At 45.8% G+C, this 22,542-nt stretch overlaps 1 protein-coding gene across 1 annotated transcript in view; it reads left to right on the top strand.

Annotated features, from left to right (window-relative positions):
* LOC149334614 (uncharacterized) overlaps nucleotides 1-22,542 on the top strand; it is a 133,752-nt gene that overhangs the window by 75,708 nt on the left and 35,502 nt on the right. Inside the window, exons 7-8 of the mRNA XM_089557963.1 lie at nucleotides 3,591-3,784; nucleotides 13,499-13,566. Of these exons, the coding sequence (XP_089414089.1) occupies nucleotides 3,591-3,784; nucleotides 13,499-13,566 (262 nt within the window). The remainder of the gene's footprint in view (nucleotides 1-3,590; nucleotides 3,785-13,498; nucleotides 13,567-22,542) is intronic.

The raw sequence follows: 22,542 nt of genomic DNA, 5'->3' as shown, positions 1-22,542 counted from the left end.
GGGGGGGGCGTCGCTTTCCTCCAAAGGACTGAAATTCTACATAGGACAACCATTCTGAACACCTTTTTCTCAATTAAAAAATTTCAGAAAATATACGTTTAAAATGTGACTGCCCCCTCCGTAAATCCATCCTTTGTAGCATGGGAACATCGCATATGTTTCACATCCACAGATCTAGTATTGTGCATAATATATATGACCGTAGCTTTTCAGACTTCTAGAAGTTTAGGAGTCCCCAGTGGCTGCAGTATAAGTTTCATGGTGTTGTGCCTCATTTCAATGTTGTGTTTCATGTTTAATGTGCAGAGCTGCAGCTGTATGCTCCGCTTTTCTCTACTTGGTGAAATACTAGCTTGTAATGTCACTGCATAGTAGCACGTACACTTTACTTGTGATCGACAGTACAGGCAATGAAAGTCGATCTGTTGTACATAATGAATGCATCAAATTATTTTTCTTCAACATAACCTCAGGCCCTTTTTCTGGGCTAGTTGGTGTGACATTATGTTCAGGAAAGTAAAAACAGCACAAATTTTACACAAACCACACAAAAAGATGAACAGGACGGGCGCTGTCCGTCTTTCTGTGTGGTTTGTGTAAAATTTAGCGCTGTTTTTACTTTCCTGAACACAATAACCACCACAAGCATCAATGAAATTCAGCGCCCATGCGGATCCTCATTTCACCACGTACTTTTTACGACAAATAACACTATCACAGGACATGGGCACAATAAACACATGTGAGAAAAGGCCTCCAAATTCAGTTAGAGCTTCGCCTTTTTCGCACTTCTTGACCATGACATCAGCTAGAAAAGCAATTGCAAACCTGCTACAGGAAACCGGTCTAAACATAGCGCGTGACCAAAAGCACAGAATTGGCCACGATATTAATGCGTGCATTCGAAGAGACAGAAGTAGTGCATGCACTAGAAGAGAAAGAAGTCTCTCGCTCGCGCGCTCGGACCACTGAGGGACTGCCGCAGTTTTTCGTGCTCCGGTGTTCGAGTTCGCGTTGCACGCTACAATATGAACGAATACACTTGAGCCCGGCACGTCCCAGAGGCAAATAGCTCTCTAGACGCTTCAAACGTTACACGCTTCAAACGGGCATGTAACAAAGTTTCTGTATACTAAGAGCAAAGCGAGCGCAGCTGCTTCCTTTACAATATCGCTCTCCGCCCATGTCATGGCCCCCGCCGCTCAAACAAGCGCAATCGTCGAAAAACGAAAATGACAGTTATACCGACGTCAGTGACAATCGCTGGAGCGTTGCAAGAACACGCATAGGTAGCAACGAGGTTTCACTGCCGATCTAAACGGGAGCGCGAATGGCACACACACACTGCACGTACAGGACGTCCGCACAATGCGCCGACGACCGCTCTAGCGCACGCCGTATTGAATCACTGGTGAATGAACAGCGGGAATGCAGCGGCGGTCTCCCGACGGCTCCGAGCAGTGACGCAGTAGACGAAATGCCCGTGCGATCGTGGTCGCCGAGCAAGTTGAAATCAATGCACGCAACAACGAGAGTTTTGCAGCGAATTCCACCTGAGATATGAGTGAACGGCGCCAACGTCAGCCTGTGAGCACGATCAAAAACAAACTCGAGCAGTTGAGGAAAGCACGCCTACGCCGCACCTCAAATGCTACGCCGCGGCCGTCTGCTATCGCCCGGTTTGTAAAGAGCAACTACGACGCCGTTGCTAAGCTGCCGGAGTAAGATGGCCTCCCAATCGAGAAAAAACCACGTGATTTCCTCCACACTTTTCTCCCAGGGTGCTGTGTGGAAAGGGCCTCTCCTCTTTTTTTCCTTCCTCCATGGCTTCTGCCTTAATAACGCAAGCACGATTACGTATTCGTTGCGCGAATAGGGGTTAGGCCCGTCACTCTCTGTATGAGACGCATGCGTTGAAAATGCCAACACTTCCGCTGGTGTTGCAAGCTCGCGTCCGTTCTGAGAAAAGGCAGAATTTCATTCGTGGAGGGCGATTTGCGTAAGCATTTGAGCATCCAACGGTACAGTAGCTCGCATCGCGAAACACTCACGATTGCAAGCGCGTTGCTCTATGCGGCCTCCCAACAGCATGCCACAGGTTTGCATTGGGTGCAACCAGGCAGCGCCCCGTCGTATTCTCTTTCATGTGGAACCGCAGAATATAACCTCAGAATGCGGAGGATATAACCAACCCCTATATGTAGCGTTCATTGATTACGAGAAAGCATTTGACTCAGTGGAAAGCTCAGCTGTCATGCAGGCATTGCGGAATCAGGGTGTAGAAGTCTTTTGTGAAAATAGTGGAAGAGATCTCTAACGACTGCGCAGCTACCATAGCACTTCATAAAGTCAGCAGTAAACTTCCATTAAGGAAAGGTGCCAGGCATGGAGCCACGATCTCGCCATTGCTATTCACCGCCCGTTTACAAGAGGTGTTCCAAGGTCTGGTTCGGGAACAGTTGCAGATAAGAATTAAAAAATATTGCCTAAGTAATTCACTATTCGCTGATGACATTTCGTTCCTAAGTCACTCTGGAGATGAGCTGAAAAGCATGATCAATGTTTATACAGGCAGAGTGGAACGGTAGGTCTTAAAATTAACATGCATAAGATCAAAGTAATGTTCAACAGTCTCTCAAGGGAACAGCCGTACACAACTGGTAGCCAGGTGCTGGAAGTGCTAAGGGAATACGTGTACTTAGGGTGGGTAGTGGGTGCTGATCCGGATCATGGGAGGGAAATAACTAGAAGAATAAGAATGGGGTGGTGGAGCGCACATGGCAGGTTCTGTCTCACATCATGACTGGTAGTTTACCAATATCCCTCAAGAGAAAAGTATACAACAGCTGTATCTTACCGGTACTCACCGATGGGGCAGAAACGTGGAGGCTAACAAAGAGGGTTCAGCTTAAGTTGAAGACAACGCAGCGAGCTGCGGAAAGAAAAATTATAGGTGCAACCTTAAGAGACCTGAAGCGGGCGGTGTGGGTGAGAGAACAAACGTGGGTTAATGACATCCTAGTTGAAATCAAGAGGAAGAAGTGGGGCTTGGGCAGAGGCATGTAATGCGAAGGCAAGATAACCGCTGGTCCTTAAGGGTAACGGAGTGGATTCCAAGAGAAGGCAACCGTAGCAGGGGACGGCAGAAAGTTAGGTGGGCGGATGAGATTAAGAAGTTTGCGGGGATACGGTGGCTGCAGCTGGCAAACGAGAGCATTAATTGGAGAGACATGGGAGAGGCCTTTGTTCTGCAGGAGGCGTAGTCAGGGTGATGATGATGATGACACCTCCACCCCCTAGCCCCCTGAGGGGGATGCGTATAAAAATTGCGCGAAGCGGGCAATTTCATGCCCTATACAAACATACAGTCAAGAGCAAGACCCAACACGGATGCACACAATTTGCAATGCATGAAATCAAAGGACTTCTGTAACAGCGCTAGGAAGAAGAAAAACGCACCTCACTGTGAAAGAACACGGACAGCGATCATAGACCATTTTTCTTTTGACCAACAGAGCAGCATATCATTAGGCGTTTTAAAATTAGCACATCGCGAAATTTATTATACTATCCTCTTCGCTTCTTGCCAGGGCCACCCTCTCCTCGGCAGGGCCTCGATCCCTGCTGGCAGGCCTCTGGTCCGAGGGGCGCAGCAGCGGAGCCTCCCTGCCCCGGGACTCGCAGGGGGCGTACCTGTTCGACCGGGACCCGCAGTACTTCCGGCCGCTGTTGAACTGCCTTCGCTACAGGGAGCTGATCCTCGACGAGGGCGTTTCAGCGAAAGGTGCGTTCCCGGGTAGCACCGAAACATTGCGATAATGTTACATTCTTGTTATGCTCAAATGATATTTCAATCTACTTAATGTCCTTTTTTCTAACGTTTTTGTAATGTTACATATAAATGTTTGAATAGCCTTCCCCGAACATTCTTGAAAGACGCAAACAACATAAATGGAACTTTCTCGAAAATGATGAAGCAACCCTGCACAAGCATGCAGGCCTGCCAGTGGTGACCAACGTTTATAGATATACTTTGGTGGTGACGGCACACAACTTACAACGCTTTGCAAGAACCAACAACAAGAGCGACACCTTCTCCACTACACTACAGCACAACATGCAACTCGTATCCACTCACCTCCGAACGGACATCATGCCGTCAAGGTCATATATTCACTATTACGGGATGACCCGTGAGTGATAGTGGTGAATGGGTAATAACTAAAGTTTTGTGACAAAATAATGGGGCTGTTCATGCAATCTATGGCGAGTACTATCTAAGAGATGTGGTTACAGGGTACTGCTAGTTGAAAAACATCTTTACTCTACGAACAGTGAGAAAAGGTCTGGAAATCCGAGCTCGAAATGTACTTGCGATGTTGTTTTATAGTTCCGACTCTATTATATTAAAACAAGGTTTGTTTAGAACGTATATAACTTATAACGCTATATGTTAATTTTTAATGTTAATGCAAAGTTACAATTAAATGTGTAACACTTACGTACAACTTTTATAACACTATTCTAATGCTCGGTGCTACCTCACCGAGCACACGCACGAAATCTTCACACGAAGATTTCAACGGGTGCAGTGTTTCAAGTAGCGCAGTCGAAAGAAACGAGTACAGCGCTGCGCGCTATAAAAAAGGACAAAGGAAAGGGGGAGGGTGGAACGTCAAGAGACGGGGAGACTGCATCCTGCGTTTCGAACCACATCAGCAATGTCCTAGCTGAAGCCAACGAGAGGAAATGGACACTCGCGGTGAAGGGTAATGTGGGGAAAGCGGCGAGCGAATATCCGAAAACTGTGAACGCGAACAGAACGTTGCGTGTTTTAAGAGCGTTACCTCTTATTCATCACGTTTCTCGATTTCTTGGGGTCCGCTACCACCTCCCTTCGGCGTGAAATTTTCTAAGTCCGAGGAATTCAGGGTGGCGGCCCCCATAGTAAATCGATATAGCAACCCAACTGGTGATTGATTGGTGACGTCATTAGTATATCGAATTGGTGATTGGTGACGTCACTGATTTTGTGGCGTAGTAATTAACTAGTCACACGACTATGTTTAATTGGGTTTAACTCAGTAATTAATGAGGCATCATAAAACGAATTAGATATTTGGAATCCTCTATATGAGCAAAACAGGTTAACACCAAAATTAACTAATGAAGTTAATATTTAGCTATTGTGATGCTTATATTTAATTTATTTATTTATTTACACATACTGCAGTCATAGAGACCAAGCAGGGGGGCAACATTCAAAAAGCAAAAATAATATCAAACACTACGCAAATCCAGCGTTCCGGCAACAATAAAAGAAGAAAACCAAACAGAGGGCAATGATATTGTTAAGTTTACACATACAATAAGACACTCTTTTCAAAAGCAGCGGCATCCTGAGCCGAAAAGACATTTGCTGGCAGTGAGTTCCATGTTGTGATTGTTCGGGGAAAAAATGAGTTTTTGAACGTATTTGTGCGTGCAAAGTACGGGGTAAGGTTATGGTTGTGGCTATTGCGTGTCTGCCGTGTAGAACGGGGGGATATATAGGGAGCAGGATTAATATTAAATTGACTAGAGTAAAATGAGTACAGAAATTTAAGCCTTGCGAGTGCTCTCCTTCTTTCTAGAGTGCATATGTTCTTCGTAGACATCAGAACGGATGGCGAGATAGAGCTATGGTAAGCGTTAAAAATGAAACGGACGGCTTTTCTTTGGATCATTTCAAGTTTCTTTATATCCTTTTTTAAGTGCGGATCCCATACGACGGAAGCATACTCAAGTTTCGGACGAATTAGTGTGTTGAAGGCAAGTTGTTTAAGTTCAGAGGGAGCGTGTTTTAACTTGTGTCTTAGAAGGCCGAGGTTCCTTGAAGCAGACGAGCAAATGCTATTAATGTGGCTGGACCATGAAAGGCGATTTGTAATGGTGACTCCAAGATATTTGTATTCGCTCACCTGTAGCAGTGGAAGATTGTTTATTGCGTAATTAAAACTGTATGGTGCTTTCTTGTTAGTAACCTGAAGAAGAACCGATTTGTCGCTATTTATTTTCATGGACCAAAGGGTGCACCACTCTAGGACATTATTAAGATTTGACTGCAAGCATTCTTGGTCGGTAGTGCTGCTAATTTTCTTAAACAGAATGCAGTCATCTGCGAATAGTCTAATACTGACTTCGGACGTATTTACGGAGTTAACCAAATCATTGATATAAATAAGGAATAAAAGAGGCCCAAGTACGCTGCCTTGAGGCACACCAGAGGTAACGGGTAAAATACCTGAATGAGATTTTTTAACATCGACGAACTGTTTTCTGTTGGAAAGATAGGTTTTAATCCATTTGACAAGTGCTGTTGGAAGACCAAGATGCTGAAGTTTAAAGATGAGCTTATTGTGCATGACGCGATCAAACGCCTTGCTGAAATCTAAAAAAATGACGTCAACCTGTCCAGCATTGTCAATCGATGAAGCGAATTCATGAACTGTAGTGACGAGCTGAGTAACCGTAGATAAGCCTCTTCTAAAACCATGTTGAAAGGGAGACAGGATGTTATTTTTTTCCAGAAATGACATAAGATATTTAGATATAACATGCTCCATAAGCTTGCAGGTACCTGAAGTTAGCGATATGGGACGGTAATTGTTAACGTTCAAACGATCACCTTTCTTAAAAATTGGAACAACGCGAGCTAAGCGCCAGTCATCAGGGACAACAGAATCTTTTAATGAAAGCTCGAAGAGGCGAGTTAAAATGTGGGCTAATGGTTCGGAATAACGGCGCAGAAACTCATTAGGGATATCATCAGGCCCCACTGCCGATTTCGTTTTTAAGTTTAGCAGCATGTTTAGTACGCCTTCATAGCTTATAAAGTCACCTGATATATCAGATCCAGATACCTGCAGTTCCAAATCTGGATCACTCGAGGCAAAGACAGAATGAAAGAAACTATTGAAGTGATTTGCAATATCCACAGGAATCTCCGAGACCATGCCGTCAATAGATAGCTGATTTACCTCATCTTTAGAATCACGTAGGTAACGCCAAAACTTCTCAGGGCTCTCTCTTAAGAAGTTGGGCAGTGCCTGCGAAAAGTAGTTTTTTTTTGCTTCGGAAAGCTTAGAAGCTAGCTGAGTTTTCAGCGTGCAAAAACAGGTAGTTTTATGACCGCTTCGTTTAGCGCGTTTAATTTTGCGATGCAAATGAATGATTTCTCTAGTAATCCACGGATTAGGCTTATTTGTACGTACACGCTGGTTGGGAACAAAATTTTCAATGCAAAAGTGAATAGTGTCCTTAAGTGTAGTCCATATTGCTGTGACGTCGCTAGGCAGGTTATCACATAAATCCCAGAGTTTGTCTAGGATCGCAAGATCATCGGCACGTGAAAAAATTTTTACAGTGTTATTGTTCGCTATCTTATGGTTTTTCTGGGCATCAAGCAGCAAAGACAAATGAACGCTTTTGTGATCAGAGATAGCCGTGTCAACATGCACACTGTATTCAGATAAACTAGCGCTGACAAATACCAAATCAAGAATTGAACGAGCGTTACCCACTTCTCTAGTGAAATCAGAGACAGTCTGCACCAAATCACACATCAGCATAATATTCAAAAGAGGGTTGGTTGAATCATTAAAAACACAATCAGGGTTAGCCCAATCAAGTAAAGGAAGGTTGAAATCACCAGCGAGAATAAGGCGGTCATCTTTGAACAAAGACATATGATCATACAGCTCAACCAAGAAATCGGGGGAGGCAGATGGTGGTCTGTACACTGCGCAGACTGTGAACAAACTACCCCAGCAGTTTACCCTAACAAATAAACTCTCATGATCATCTATCTGGTTAAGAACAGTGCCATTCAAACAGTTTTTTATTATGACGGCTACGCCCCCACCACGGGTAGGTCGGTCTCTTCGGAACATTTTATGTGACGCGGGGACAGTAACACTGTCAGTAATGCCGTCATGCAACCAAGTTTCGGTAATTATCATTATGTGGGGATCATGGGCCAAAATGAGAAACTCAAGCTGGTCAACTTTATTCGCAATACTCTGTGCATTCAAGTTCACTACCCGTAACTCTTTGGGCGCAGTGGATGCATTCCGTCATGTCTCTACGGCGTTCCTAGAAGGAAGCGCGACGCGTGTGTTGTTAACTTCGTCCCAAACGAACAGGTTACCGTCAATTTTCAACTTATCATAAACAAGATACACCTTTTGTTTATTATCTCTTTCTGCCTTCGAGCTTTCCCAAAGCAGTTTGCGTTTGCGCAGCGTGTGCTGGCTGTAATCGTTTTGCAGGTATATATTGCTACCTTTGAGCTTGCTTACGTTCCGCCAGACGGCTTGTTTTTCATTAAAATCTTGGAAGTACGCAATGACTGGTCTGCGAGTTCCGCTGAGCCCAAGACGGTGAATGCGAGCGACGGACGTGCACTGGACGCCCAGTTTTACACCAAATACATCCGAAATCACCTTAGTTCTCAGTGTTTCTTCACTTTCATCCGGGGATTCATCAATGCCATACACAACAACGTTAGAGCGACGACTGCGGTCCTCAAGATCCGTTAATTTGTCCTTTTGCCAAGTAATAATGCTCTGAAGGGAAGCGGTAGAATTTTCTAAAGTGGCAATCTCAGGGGACTTTACATGCATTTGTTTCAGCTGTCCATCTAAAGAACGCAACCGAGAATCGACATCACGCAACAGTTGCTCGTTTTCTGACACACAGGTTTTAATGGATTCAAGCTCTTTAAAGATTCGAGTCTGACCTTCCAAAATACACTGAAACATATCTTCGACTGAAGGTCCAGGGTTTTGCTCAACATCGCCGCAGAGTAGCATTTTGCACATGAAGTAAAATTCATACACCAGGTTCATATAAGTGCGTGGGCACGGCACAACAACAAGAAAAATTTCGTTGCCAGAACGAACTTTTGAAAAGGAACAACTAACCTGTGTTGTGAAAAAGAATTTCGTGGTAAGCGACATGATGCCAATCGCTTCGCCGCGCCCACTGCCGAAGAACTGCTTATAATTAACTTAGCGGTAACGTCATGATCTCACTAATGGATATTCGTAACGGGCCCAAATTAGTCAAAAATATCCGACCTCAAGGCGGTAGGCGCCAGCTCGCCGTAAGGTATGAAAAAGTAGCCTATAATCACGTGGCAATACATCACATGGACGATAGATGGCGCTACCGAACAGCTAACGCTCGTTACTTCAACGTCTTCCAGACGGTGACGGTTTTTTTTTTATTCGTATTCAATTGGAACGCCCAGTCTCCTAAGTATTTCGAATGCTCCAGTAGACACAAATGTTCGGGACAAGTCGACTATTCGGGAAGGCACTGGTAAAAGATTTGTTTTGTTTGTTCACGGCTAAGCCCTGCCATGCTTCACCAACGAAGGTACAACGTCGCGGCTTGTTCTTGGTTGTCAGCGTTAATCGCCTTTGTCGCCGATTGCGCCTTTTCTCGTGCAGACATAAACAGTGTGTCCAATTTGAGTGCACGCGCTGTCTCTGATTTCTTCGTACCTTGCTCCTTCCCCTTACACCACGTGACCTATACAGGCGGTATCACACTTGTCTGCAACTGATCCGCCTAGATGTAGCGTACAGTAACTGCCTTCTCCCCATCCTCCATCGACCAGTCCAATTTGCTGAACAATTGCTGTGCACAAAAACCTTAACTTGAAGAATAAACCCGTCAGACGAAGAAAGGACAAAGAAAAGGGAAGCACAGACGACCACAGGAGAACTTAATCTTAACCTAATCTGCAGCTTCAGTAATTTTGCAACATCCCGCAGAACAGCGAAAGCTGCTTTATGTCTCCGAAAGAATTGCAGGCTCTGAGCGGCGCGTGTACTTGGTCCCTGGCGTGACGTCATCGAAGCGTTACGTGGAACTAAAGCCCCCTTAAATTTTCTTAAGGACGCAGGTCTGCTACGTACCCCGTGAAAATCGGGTGTGTGAATGTGAGTGCGCAGGATTTTTGTGCGTGCCTATCGTTTAAACTTCTACCATGATAACATTAGGAGTGTCATGAAAGCGATAACTGTCGAGCGTGGGCGTCTGTGTGAAGCATCCGTCTATCAGCCGTGGCAGATGGTGTTTAGCGGTAGCCTCCGCCTCCAGGGAAATCCCCCTCCACTTGGTCAAATGTTTTAGGGGAATCCCCCAAGGTGGACTAGCTTTGTAAAAAGGGAGTAATTACTCATTGACATCCACCCGAGCACAGCCATACGGCTACAAAGGAAATCTATACAGCTTTCTCAGAAACTTCCCAGTGAAAGAAAAATTCGTCCTGGTTCGGGATTCGAGCCCGGGACCACCGCTTCACCGGAACAGTCGCTCCACCAACTGAGCTTACCGGGACGGCAAGCTTATGGTAGGGAGTGAGTGAATTGATCAGTAACTCGAAGAGGGAACTGTGCTTGTCATATTTATAAGGGAATCCCCGAAATTCCTCTAAACATTTGACCAACACTGTTCCCGCTTCGCGTTACTGATCAATTTGCTCTTGCCCTACCATAAGCTGCCGTCGCATTTAGCTCAGTTGGTGGAGCTCTGCGGAAGTGGTGGTCCCGGGTTCGAACCCCGGACTAGGACGAATTTTTCTTTAACTGCGAAGTTTGAGAAAGCTGTATAGATTTCTTATGTAGTCGTATGGCTGCGCGTGGGTGGATGCGACCGAGTAATTACGCCCTGCACTTGTAAGGGAACGGATGAAGAGGCCGGGCAAAGAATGACTCAGCAAAAAGGAAAAAGCAAAAGAAGCGATTACGAATACAAATGTCATAAGAATGGGACAGAATCAGAATTTAAATAGAGTCAGTCGTTTCAGAGCGTCTTTAATGTGCATTTGATATTTCAGTGCGGTAGTGAAGGTTATAGCAAAGCCTATCGCATTGGATTGACTGATTGGCGTGATGGGTATTGCATTGATTCCTCTTAACTTTTTTCGTCCTCATCCGGAGTAGCCATCTGGAGTAGACTACCAGGTAAACACCTGCAGCAATCATTAAAAGTGTCCCGAACTTACAATGAAGCGTGAAAAGAAATGGGCCACCGGGTGTCCCTTTTTAGAATCCCACGCTGCACAATGGAGAAACCACCGAAGCGCTATGAACGCGACGAGAAGGCGTCGCTGTGAGGCCCCGCGGGTTTCACCGTGGAAGCAAAGCGGTCATCAAAACAGCTAAACGGGCGAGTTGGGGGTACATATCGAAAGGTAAACAACGCAGAGACGAAGACCGCGCAGCAGAAGAAACACAGGACGAGCGCTGACTCACAACTGAAAGTTTATTCGAAGACAGCAACACAATATATAGATAAAGCGGCCAACCTATCAACAAGCACACACACACACAAACCCGTGTTGCTACGTGGCATCAAGGCATGCAACCTCACTATCATGCAATAATATAGATGGCATACTAACACACAACCTTGTTTTCTTCCTCATGTGCTAGGCTTCCATAATGTCACGTGTCAAGCGGGACGGGTGCTTGTACAGGATTCCACAATAGTGCAATGAAACAAGATTTGCAGTCACGGACATCGGGCAGTGTGGGCGATGCATTAATACAAGTTTGAAAGAGCATGCAGATAACCTGGAATCTAATAACTCTACTAATCTCGTTGACCATATCCGTGACTGCTATTCTTGTTTTCCTTCCTTGCACTATTGTGATATCCTGTACAAGCACCCGTCCCGCTTGAAACGTGACATTATGGAAGCCTACCACATGAGAACGAAAACAATTGGTTGTGCGTCAGTAAGCCATCTATTTCATTACATTATAGTGAGGTTGCGTGCCTTGATGCCACGTAGCAACACGGGTTTGTGTGTGTGTGCTTGTTTATAGGTTAGCCGCTTTTTCTATATAGCGCTCGTCCTGTGTTTCTTCTACTGCGTTCTTCGTCTTTGCGCTGCTTACCTTTCAAAGTGGTCATCTCTGGGGTAAGCGAACCACAGCGAACAAGCAGCTAAACGGGAAAGCAAAGTACACTCATAGTAAAAAAAAAATGTGACGCGAAATGAGCGGAATTTCTTGGGCGAGTTGGTATGCCGTATTCATCGATCGATGGAAAAGAAAAAGGACTCATAATAATTGATTGCTTAACGCGATAACGCAAATAAAACGAGGTTCAAAAATTTTAACGATGAAAGAAAAAAGAAATAGAAGAAAAGCCAACACCAGCCAAGACTCCAGAATTTCGGCAACAAACAAGATGGCGGCGGGCAGCGGTGTTGCATCGGTCTCGTTCCTTTGTTTTGTTGCTTCGCTTGTAGCTATAACGAACGATTTTTTTTTTCTAAAAACAGTGATATAGCACGTAAAATAAAGTTTTAAGTACTCTTTATGCACCATACATATCGTCCCTTTCAAATCGCTGCTGGCGAAGCTACGCACTCAGCCTTCGAAGTGCGTTCTGTGAACGCACTCCGACATGTCTGCGCACTTTGGCGAGTGCACTTATGTTACGCCGTTTAGCTGTGCTAGAGTGCACTTTTAGCAAGTGACACTCTTCGTAAGTGCTCTTTATTTTGCCCGCTTGACAGGGGTATGACCTCTTCCATCTTCCGAGAACCGTGCCCTTACTAATGTCCGCACTGCCGCGCGCACGTTCTCAGTAGGCTGACAAAAGGTGGTTCCGAAAATGCATAAGCAGCAGGCGATAACAGAAAACGTGACCCTCCCAAAAGTGAGACGCCAGAACCCGTCGTTGCGTTCCGCAACTTCGCTAAACAGTTGGCTGTGCTCTCGTGGTCATGAAACATTCAGACTGATGCTTGGGCGAGTTGGTATGCCGTATTCAAGAAGAACAGCGCGAAAAAGACAAGGACTAAAGGAAGATACACAAAGGATACACACAAAAGGATACACAAGGATATACAAAAGGATGCACAAAAGACGCACGAAGGAAGATACACTCTGTGTGCAAGGGCGTCCGCAGAACTTTTTCCGGGGGAGTGCACCCGATGGCCGGGGATGGGGGAGGAGACCTCCATTACGGCACCCCTTTCCCTCTCTCTTCTTTCACTCATCCCTTCCTCCCTTCTGTTACGGGGTGGTTCAGGTGTCCGCCGATATATGTGAGACAGATACTGCGCCATTTCCTTTCCTCAAAAAAAAAAAAAATTACATTTACATTTGTGGTCTAAACTGCGCGCATGAAACAAAAACTAAAAACAGCAAATTAATGCTAGGCTTGGAGAACAAACATTGGAATTTATTAATGAACAAAGAATTGAACTCAGTGAGCAAAATCATATAAGTTAATATCACCTAAGCGTGCTAATCAAGCTCTGTAGCTGTTTCCTGCTAGTGCATAAATAATATCCGTAATTCCAGGGCAGGGGGGGGGGTGGCAACCCCCCCCCCTTGCCCCCCTTCCGGACACCCATGTCTGTGTGTATCTTCCTTTAGTCCTTGTCTTTTTCGCGCTGCTCTTCTTGAACATGAAATCTTCATTGCAGGCGTTCTGGAGGAAGCGCAGCACTTTGGCGTCCAGTCCGCGATTGCAGCGCTGGAGACGCTGAGCAAGGTGAGACGAACAATCCTCCCAACCACACGAAAAGGGCGCCTGCTCTGACGTCACCCATTTTTCTGAAGGCGTGAAAGAAAGGCCAACAGGACAGGAATTAACAAACACAGCTTTGCGCAACCATATGTCTTGTCGATGGCTGGGCTTCAGGCTTGGAAGCATTCTAAAGGGTAATTTTTTTTAACATTTACAGATTTTTATTTTGAAAAGTGTGAGAGATATGTCGGTTCGGTATATTCAGCTGGATTGTAAAGCCGGCGGGCAGTATGTACATACCTCATGCAGATAACTAATTATACGGCTAATTTACCTACGAGGAAATGAAAAACGAAAATGACGAAAACGAAAATGAAAACGTACGGGAAAATGAATTAAATAAATAAAGAAAGAAAAAATGAAGTAATAAACTTTTTTTATGCCATCTATTGATGGCCAGAAATTGATGGCCGTCAGTACTTATGGCGAACCCTGTTTTTAAAATTTTCTTAATCGGAAATGTGCTTCGAAACATCGAACGTCAAAAATATGGATTCGAAAGCTCGTTGACTTGACTTTCCCGCAATACCTAATTGTAAAATGGCGTCGCTGCATGTGATATCATCGCCGAAATAAGTTAACTACTTCTACGCCACCAAATACATCCACTGCGCCTGTATTTGATGCATAATAAGTGCAAATAACGTTATTTAATAAATATGCGATGCAGAAAAGCCACTCAACAAGCTTTCAATTTCGTATTTTTAACGTTCGATATTTCGAACCACATTGACGATAAGGAAATTTAAAAACAGGGTTGTGTACTGTGCGATGTCAGTGCACGTTAAAGAACCCCAGGTGGTCGAAATTTCCGGAGCCCTTCACTACGAAATTTCCGGAGCCCCTCATAGCCTGAGTCGCTTTGGGACGGTAAACCCCATAAACCAACCAACCAACCAAAACAGGGTTCGCCTTCGATGCTGACCGCCATCACTTCAGCAATATATTCTTGCCCTTTAAAATTGAAAACAAAATAGTTTATTGGTTAACTTAGGTTAATGAGATGTCTTGTAACGCGATTTACAGGGAGAATAGCCTACGGAGAGCTAGCCAAAATGGCGGTCCGAGCTCCGACCATCAACACAAAGATCTCGCGCCGTGCGCTGGCGGTGCGCCTGCCACCACTGCCCATCTTCCTCTTTACAGTCACCTCCGGCTGAAGGCGATGCCAATCCTGGCGAGTCAGGGAGACGACAATACACACGGGTCATAGTACGGCTTCAGGCGGGACACGTGAACAGTCTCGCGGCTACGTCGGCGTTTATCTGTGGCGGGTGTCACGGGGTCGACAATGTAGTTGAACGGGGAAATGCGCTCTACGATGCGGTTAGGTCCGTGGTACTTGGGGAGAAGTTTGAAGGAAAGGCCGGGTGTGGTAGAAGCATGGTGTCGAACCGGAACCGAACCTGAACCCGAAACCGGAACCGAACCCGAATTTTTGCCCGGAACTGGAACCGAACCGAACCCAAATTATTTTCGCCATCTTGGAACTGAACCCGAACCGGAACGATTCAAAGGAACCGTTCCGAACCGGTTCGGGACTCGGTTCCACCGCACATTTTGTGCAACCCGGCATACTTTTTTTCTTCTTTTTTCAGACTAAATTGCATATGCCAGCGTGTAGATTTACCCAGCGAAAGCTGTCGGCGCTATGGAATGCGAAAATGGCATCCAGTCGAAATGGCACCCAAGTCAACAACAAAACTGAAAGAAGTGTCGTGTCTAGGAAGAAAGCTAATTGGCGTTTCCGCTATATACTTTTGGTAATTCTAAAGTATTTTACACCAGATTGACGTGAAATGTTGAATTTTATAGTACCCCCCTTTCACATGCTTATGTACAGCTTTACTCGAATTGTTAGCACTTTAATTCGTAAAGCACTGAGAGAGAATGGCTCCCTTTTCTTTGTGTCGAGTACCATAAATATGTGAAACATAGGCGCAATGACCCATCACGTTGTGCAACATTTACTTTCTGAGGCATTTCTTGTCTCAGACAGCAGATAATGGATAAGACCCCTCACGATGGCTCAGTGGCTGTGGTGCTCGGCTGCTAATGCCAAGGTCGCGGGTTCGATACCGGTGGCGAGGTCGCATTTTGATAGGACGAAATGAAAAATGCGTATGTGCTGTGCGATGTGGGTGCACTTTGAGGAACCCCAGCTGGTCTGCGCTAATCTGGAGTCCTCCACTACAGCGTTCCTGATAGACTCCGCGCCGCTTTGACGCGTTAGAACACACATAATACTATTATTACAAAACAAAGAAATACACATGCGTTTTTTTTAAAGAATCCGAATATTCTTTGTTGCACGCGAGGGAAATAAGCAATGAAAGGCGGGCATGTAGCAGTGGTACGATACTTAGAAAAATTCAGGGGGCACTTTGGTTCTCGAAAGCGCACTGTTTGTTTTTATTTACGTTTTATTTTTCATTAACTGTTTTTTTGCTCATTTTCCTATTTTTATTCTTTTTATTTTTATTTTCATATCTTATCTTTATTGTGTTTTTATTTTTGTTTATTTCCTTATTTTCTTTTTCCTTTTCCTGACTTTATTCCTTCTTATTTTATTTATGAAACCCATCCATTCACTAGATGCGCCTTTATTCATACTCGAACTTTGAGCCTTCGTGGCGGAGTGGTAGCGTCTCCGCTTCAAATGTCCGAGGCCCTGGTTCGATTCCCACCCTCGGCGCAGTTTCTTTTTAAGCAGAGACGCCAAAAGGCGAACAAATCTGCCGACGCGTCTGCTAACGACAGTATGAGGTATTAAAGGCTTTCGCCTTAAAAAAAGATAGTGATTACACAAAGAGGCAATGCGGAAATACATGCGCTCGCTGAGATGTGAAAAACGCCTAGAAAGGTGCTACTGAAATGAAATGTTACTGGGATGAAGTGATTTTCTGTTATGTCGATGCATAGAAATTGTTCTGCTCATATAAAAAAAATTACAATCGCTAGCGGGCAGCTTCGTCACGCTGTTCTCAGATTGCTGTATATTGAATCCTCTGACAGGCGGCTTATATTTGCCTCTCTGCCGCACATGAGGGAAGCCAACAATAACCGAAAACAAGGAGCACAGGGCATGTACTTTTCTAAAAGTAATTTGTGGTGTTCATCAATACGAGCTTAAAGAGTAATTGCTTTTAACGATAATTGATTAAACTGAAAAAAAAACACGCCCCCAATAGGATCCGAACCCTTGACCTCTAATTTTGCGTCCGGTGCTCCACCAACTGAGCTACGGCGACGATTTTTTTCTTTATTGCATGGAAATAGTGCCGAAAAGAAAAATCGCAGTAAGTCCATGCCACAAAACACCAGGCTGTGCAATACGAGCCCACCATACCCCTGCAAATCCCCACCTCCCTAAACATCAGAAGTCTAAGAGGCACACCAATGCCTCTAGATAGGAGAGGAGCCAGCAAGGCGGCACTTCCAGGGCAACATATACTCCCCGCACCAAAGCGCACTGCTCATGGAACAAAGATTTCGACGACCCCGGGGTTTCGGCGGCAGTCCATCATGCGGCTCTTGATACTAAACAGTAACAGCAACATAAATAGATCACACGGCACAACAGTTTTTCTCCAGTGGCAAAAAACCGGTACCATAGTCCTTCCTGCGGCCAATGCTTTTATGGTCATGAAACTTCTCCGTAACTCTATGGGAGAGCTTCATATGTTGACCGCGCCTTCCACGAGGCGGCGCTAAGAGTCGTGTGGGGGCAACGACGCGAGGAAGCGAGCGTCTCTACGGCCGCGAGTCTACGGGCGGAATGGGACGCCGGCGGTGCGGCTGCAACTATTTTACCTTTTCACTTTGCCTTCGTTTGCAAAATAGTACAGTGCACGTGACGTGCAAGCCTGCGATGTCGAATACTTGCTGCGTGACGGGTTGCCGCTCCGGCTACGGAGGTACACAGGAAAAGGCCTCGCTGTTCTGTCTGCCGAGCGACGCCGGGCAGCGTGAAATATGGAAGCGGGCGATACCCCGACAGGAAAGCGGGGGCTTTAGCTTAGACTACAAGTATATCCGTGTCTGCGAGAGTCATTTTGCCCCGCGGATTTAATTCGGCCTCACGAGTTCGTGATCAACGCAGAAGCAGTGTCGCCCCAATGCGAGAAGCTGACACTCAGGCCCGGCGCTGTCCCACGGATGTCCGAAGGCCAACCAGCGTACTTGAGCACGAATCTGTGACGATGTTGCATTTCAGACAGCTCTACTCTGCAATGTGCTTGCGGCTTTTGGTGCGAAAGCACTATTTCACGGGGTCAAAATCAACCAAGAATCTCGTGGCCTCCCTGAATTTAAGGGTGCAAAAATAAAATAAATATTGCCGCGCCTGGAAATTTCGAACCCCCGGCGGCGCGAACGGATCAGCTTCGCTGGCCGCTGCACGAGAGCACTGTGCTATGGCAGCAGCCGATCACGCCTCGTGTTGTTGTTGTTGTTGTCGCCTCAAAAACGATGGCGCATACCCATGGCGGGTGACTGGCCAGGATTTCGTGCAGACCCAAACAGGAAAAAACTTAACTGCAACACACTCTCGCGCGGTGCGCGCATTGTACACCGTCGTCTTCATCAATGTCCACCTTCGGAACGAACACATCACACCAGCTTAACCTCGATCAGAGCTTAACTTCAGTCTAATATTGTCGCCAGACGTGCGAACGACCCAGCAAAGCAAAACCATGAGCCAAACAGGCTAAACCCATGCGTTCGCACGTCTGCTCGGTTTAACCGCGTTAAACCGCTAGCGCTTGTTATTTTTTGTACATGTTTCTCTGTGTCTCTGTCAATGCTCATTTTTAATTTATTGCGTGGCCGCTCACAGCTTGTCTCTTATTTTGGTAGCGCGAAGCCACCACATGAGGAATGAACCACAAAAATTCACGATTTCCTTGCACTCGTCAGCGCCTGCGTAGTCACAACATGACAAAGTGTAAATAAATGGCTTATGTAGCAAGAGTATTCAGCAGCTGCGTTTGCCAGCTCCGAAAGTGTCATAAAAAAAACAATTGAGATAACACCATAAACTACCGGTGCATTCGTCATGCGATCGCTTTTGCAGCGCGCACTCAAGTTCTTAAAATGCCGCCATAACGTCTTGTTTTCAGCATTATTGAGATTGCAGTACTTCTCACAAGGTAAACGCCAGCCTTAAGCAGCCTTGTGCACATAGATGAAACCGAGGACTCGGCCGAGAATGGCGCAGCCTAGACACAAATAGATATGTTACTGATCGCTACGCTAGATCTTCCAGAATGACGTTGTAGGCAAGTTGCGGTAAAAATGAATGCGAAGGCTGGACCAATGTACAAAAATCGCTTTTTTGTAAAAAGCAACGAGAGAAAGTAATTAAGCGCGTTAGTAGTTTGCCAGAAAACAGCCGCTAACAAGGTTTACAGCAGCCGTCGTCGATCACACAGGGTTTTTAGTGTCTCGATGTTGCAGCCAAGCTTTCAGGTGATAACCAGTAAAGTAGTGTCCATCCTAAGCCCAAATACCGATGTCCAGAAAGCACAAATACCCAGCGAATATGAGCCTGTTGGCCGGAAAACAGCCGCTGCGAGCAGGGCTCGCGCGGCGACTGCTGCCCCCTCGCCGACAGCCGCGCCACTAGCGGCGCGCGCTGTCCCTATATGAAACTTTGGCCGGAGTTTCGTGAGGAGTATGCCGGTACCAATCCGTGTGATTTCAATGTCCTTCTCAAGTGTACGTTCACCGTAATTATGTCCCAGAAACACGTAGCATCACTGCACAGAATAAAACAATGGTGAATGGTCTTTGGTGCATTGCGCAGGCGGCAATTTACCGTCCATGACACAAACATCTCCTCAGCATGAAGTAATGCCTTGACAGGCAGCGTCGGTGTGTGAAGTTTAGAGAAGAACGTTTTTGCAGCAGAAGAAATAAATGTACATTCGCTTAACACGTTTTAAAGCACTGGTGTTAAGGAACTCCAGAAAAGGTTGCCGATACAACAGTACAGTGAAAAAATACCCTGTAAGTACCGGAGTCGTCTGCCTTCTGGAGAGGCGATTCAGGCAGTCTAAAGAAAAGCGCAGAGTGAGGAAATTTAAGGTGTCCGCTACTTCCGCGCCGCGGCGACGACCGTCTTATCTTTTTAGCTTTCGGGGTACTTATGTGTACTGCAACCGAACCATCAGAGGGGTCACCAGCGCCACCCTCGTCAATAGCAGCGAACGTAATGCGTGTCTTTTACCCAGAGTGCCACATGAAAAACGTGGTCGAACAGTGAGGGCGGAGGCTGTGCGAGAACCCTCGCTTCGGGTTGTTTGTGTCTGAGGCGAGAAGCTTAAGGTTGGTTCACATGCAAGCGAATGGGCGACTGAGCGGCGCGTCCCAGCGAAAATTTTAATTTGTTGGAACCTCGCCGTTCACAGGCGCGACGACTCAAATACAAGTTATTGCACCGCGGCGTCAGGATTCTCTAGCATTTTCGCGTTCTTTTGTTGAACGCTTTGCGACGGCACACGTACAGCATTCACAGCATTCCACCTCAGGTAGATCGGCTGCAGGTAGATGGGGCATTTTAGACCGCAGCTATTATGCGCCCGTTCCAGCGTTCCGCGTCGTATTCGGCGTTGTCCAAGTAGCAGAGCGAATTAAACGCCACCTGGAAGGTGGCTGCCATGGGATGACCCCAAGAGTGGCTATAGCAGCGTAATACGCCACATGCCAGGTGGGGTGTGATGAGTTGCGCTTAAACTTCTCATTACCAACAATTGCAACCGTCTGTCAATTTTTTGCCACTGAGTGCTCGGATGTACGCCGACCGAATTGTGCACGCGTGTGAATACACATGCTTAAGCGCACGCATGCATGGACACACGCACGCACGCACGCACGCACACACGCACGCACGCAGACACGCACACGCACACGCGCACACGCCACGGAAATTTTTTAATTTTTGAAAAAGGGGACTAAACTGCTAACGTAGTAAAGAAACCAACTACAATTCTCTAACCCTGAGTGGGAATCGAGCCAGTGGCGGCGGGAGCAACAGAGAAACTTCGTTTACTGATGCCTTAGGCTACTCAGCCATCTTCAAAGATTCTTTTTATTGTTGCCGCATGGAACATCAGGAACCTCCTTGACCTCGTCTTGCCTTACTTGACTGGGTCGAATTCCGCGACCTAGGCACACAGCCTCATGCCACTATCACTCCCTTGCTCTGCCCGCACATAAAAATTCTTGAAGGCGCACACGTAAAGAAAGGGCGATCAGTCAAGAAGTTCAACTTTCGCAGCACATACTTTCTGAGCTAAAATGAACTGTTCTCTGAACAGTGACCTAGACGAAAGTGGCGATTGTGCGTGTTTATCAAGCATACAGCTTCTTCACACGCTAAGCAGTCTTATTAACAGGAAATGTTCACCCGGAATTCCGGTGTCCGTCATTACTGGCACAACTCTTATAGTATAAGGCATGACCTCAATGTCCTTTTTAAGAGACTGCTGAAGCGAACTATGTCTCAAACGAACATAGCGTCACAAATAATTTCGTTGTTCAATAGTTCCTCGTTGCTTGCAGATGTAGCAATTCACTGATCATGGCACAAAAGTCCGCTTGGCTCGACGGCATGCCCTAACACGTAAGGTCGACGTTTGAAGTCTAAGAAAGGTTTTTAGGGCCTATTGAATGTACATTCTCTGTACTCGCCTTAATATAATGCCGTCAAGAAAGGCTAGGTAAGGCTGCACGTAGCGGAAGTAATAATCGATCAGAACGTTTGCCAGCTGCCTTCTGGAGAAGCCGTACAGGTATTTTAAGGAAAAGCGAATATTTAGGAAATCGAGTGTTTCAGCACGAAATTCCCTCACGCCTATGTATAGACAAGACAGATGAGCATTTAGTCACCTAATAAGCACAGCTGCCAGGAAGCGGTGATTTTAGGTTTCGAAAAATAAAAATCATGAAACAGGCTACTGGACAAAAACTGCACGAAATACTCACCATACTGTATCAAGGTCGCATGAAATTCTGTCCACGCATGGGCTCCCTTTCAAAGCGCCCCAGAAAAGTCACAAAAGTTCTAATTAACAAATTTACGGTCCTCCCCTTGCATTGCACCAATTGCAACATTGTCACAACGCAACGTCGCATAGAAGACGTCGCAAGTTTGTGTCCGTACAGACACGAAGTGGCCCCAACCAATGCAAGCCTGCTTTTTTATCGTATTCTTTTCATCAGAGCAAGAGACGGAGACGACATCAGCATAGGCCAAAATCTTAATCTTACGCTTTACTAGCGACAAGCCACGATTAGCTGTGTTTTTGAAGAAACTGAGCTATAGGTGGTCGACATATGTATATAACGAGTTACAAAGGCGATGTAGAGCACGTGATGAAAATAAAATATTTTTGGTAAACGCTCTAGATATATGCTTCAGGTGTGCCAGAAAGGGGGGGGGGGGTGACTGGCAAGCTGCTTTTGGGGTGACAGAAATATGTCTTGGCTGTATATACCTGCAAATACAAGGCAACTTCCGCTCATAGTGGGCCCATACAGCGGTTCTGACGGCGCCCGCTTAAGCATTTTGCACCAGAGAAATTCCCGATTGACACGAGCTTCAAGAGATACCTATTACTCGCCTTACGGGGACTCCGAAATTGCTGAAGCTGCAAGGTTTTGTAGATGAAAAATCCATCAGTTCTTTTTATGTATCTTATAAGATAGAGTCTAGTACACGTAGCCGGTGTACACTAATTCTGAGTTCATTTGATTTCGCGGCTATTGAGTAAATTTAAATCTTTTTGCCGCGGAGAGTAAAACATCTGGCATTGAGCAAATTTTGCAGTGCTGTTTTATATGCTGATATTACAAAGAAAAGTAAACAGCAAAACAAGGTTGAATAAAAACCTACGTTTAGAATTTTTTATAGTCTGAACCCGTTTGAACCCGTTTGAA

The sequence above is a fragment of the Amblyomma mixtum genome, chromosome 8, assembly GCF_055824585.1.
Source record: "Amblyomma mixtum isolate Tamu chromosome 8, ASM5582458v1, whole genome shotgun sequence".
NCBI lineage: Eukaryota > Metazoa > Arthropoda > Arachnida > Ixodida > Ixodidae > Amblyomma > Amblyomma mixtum.
The sequence above is the reverse complement of the archived record's forward strand: the minus strand, read 5'-3'. Positions and strand labels throughout refer to the sequence as shown.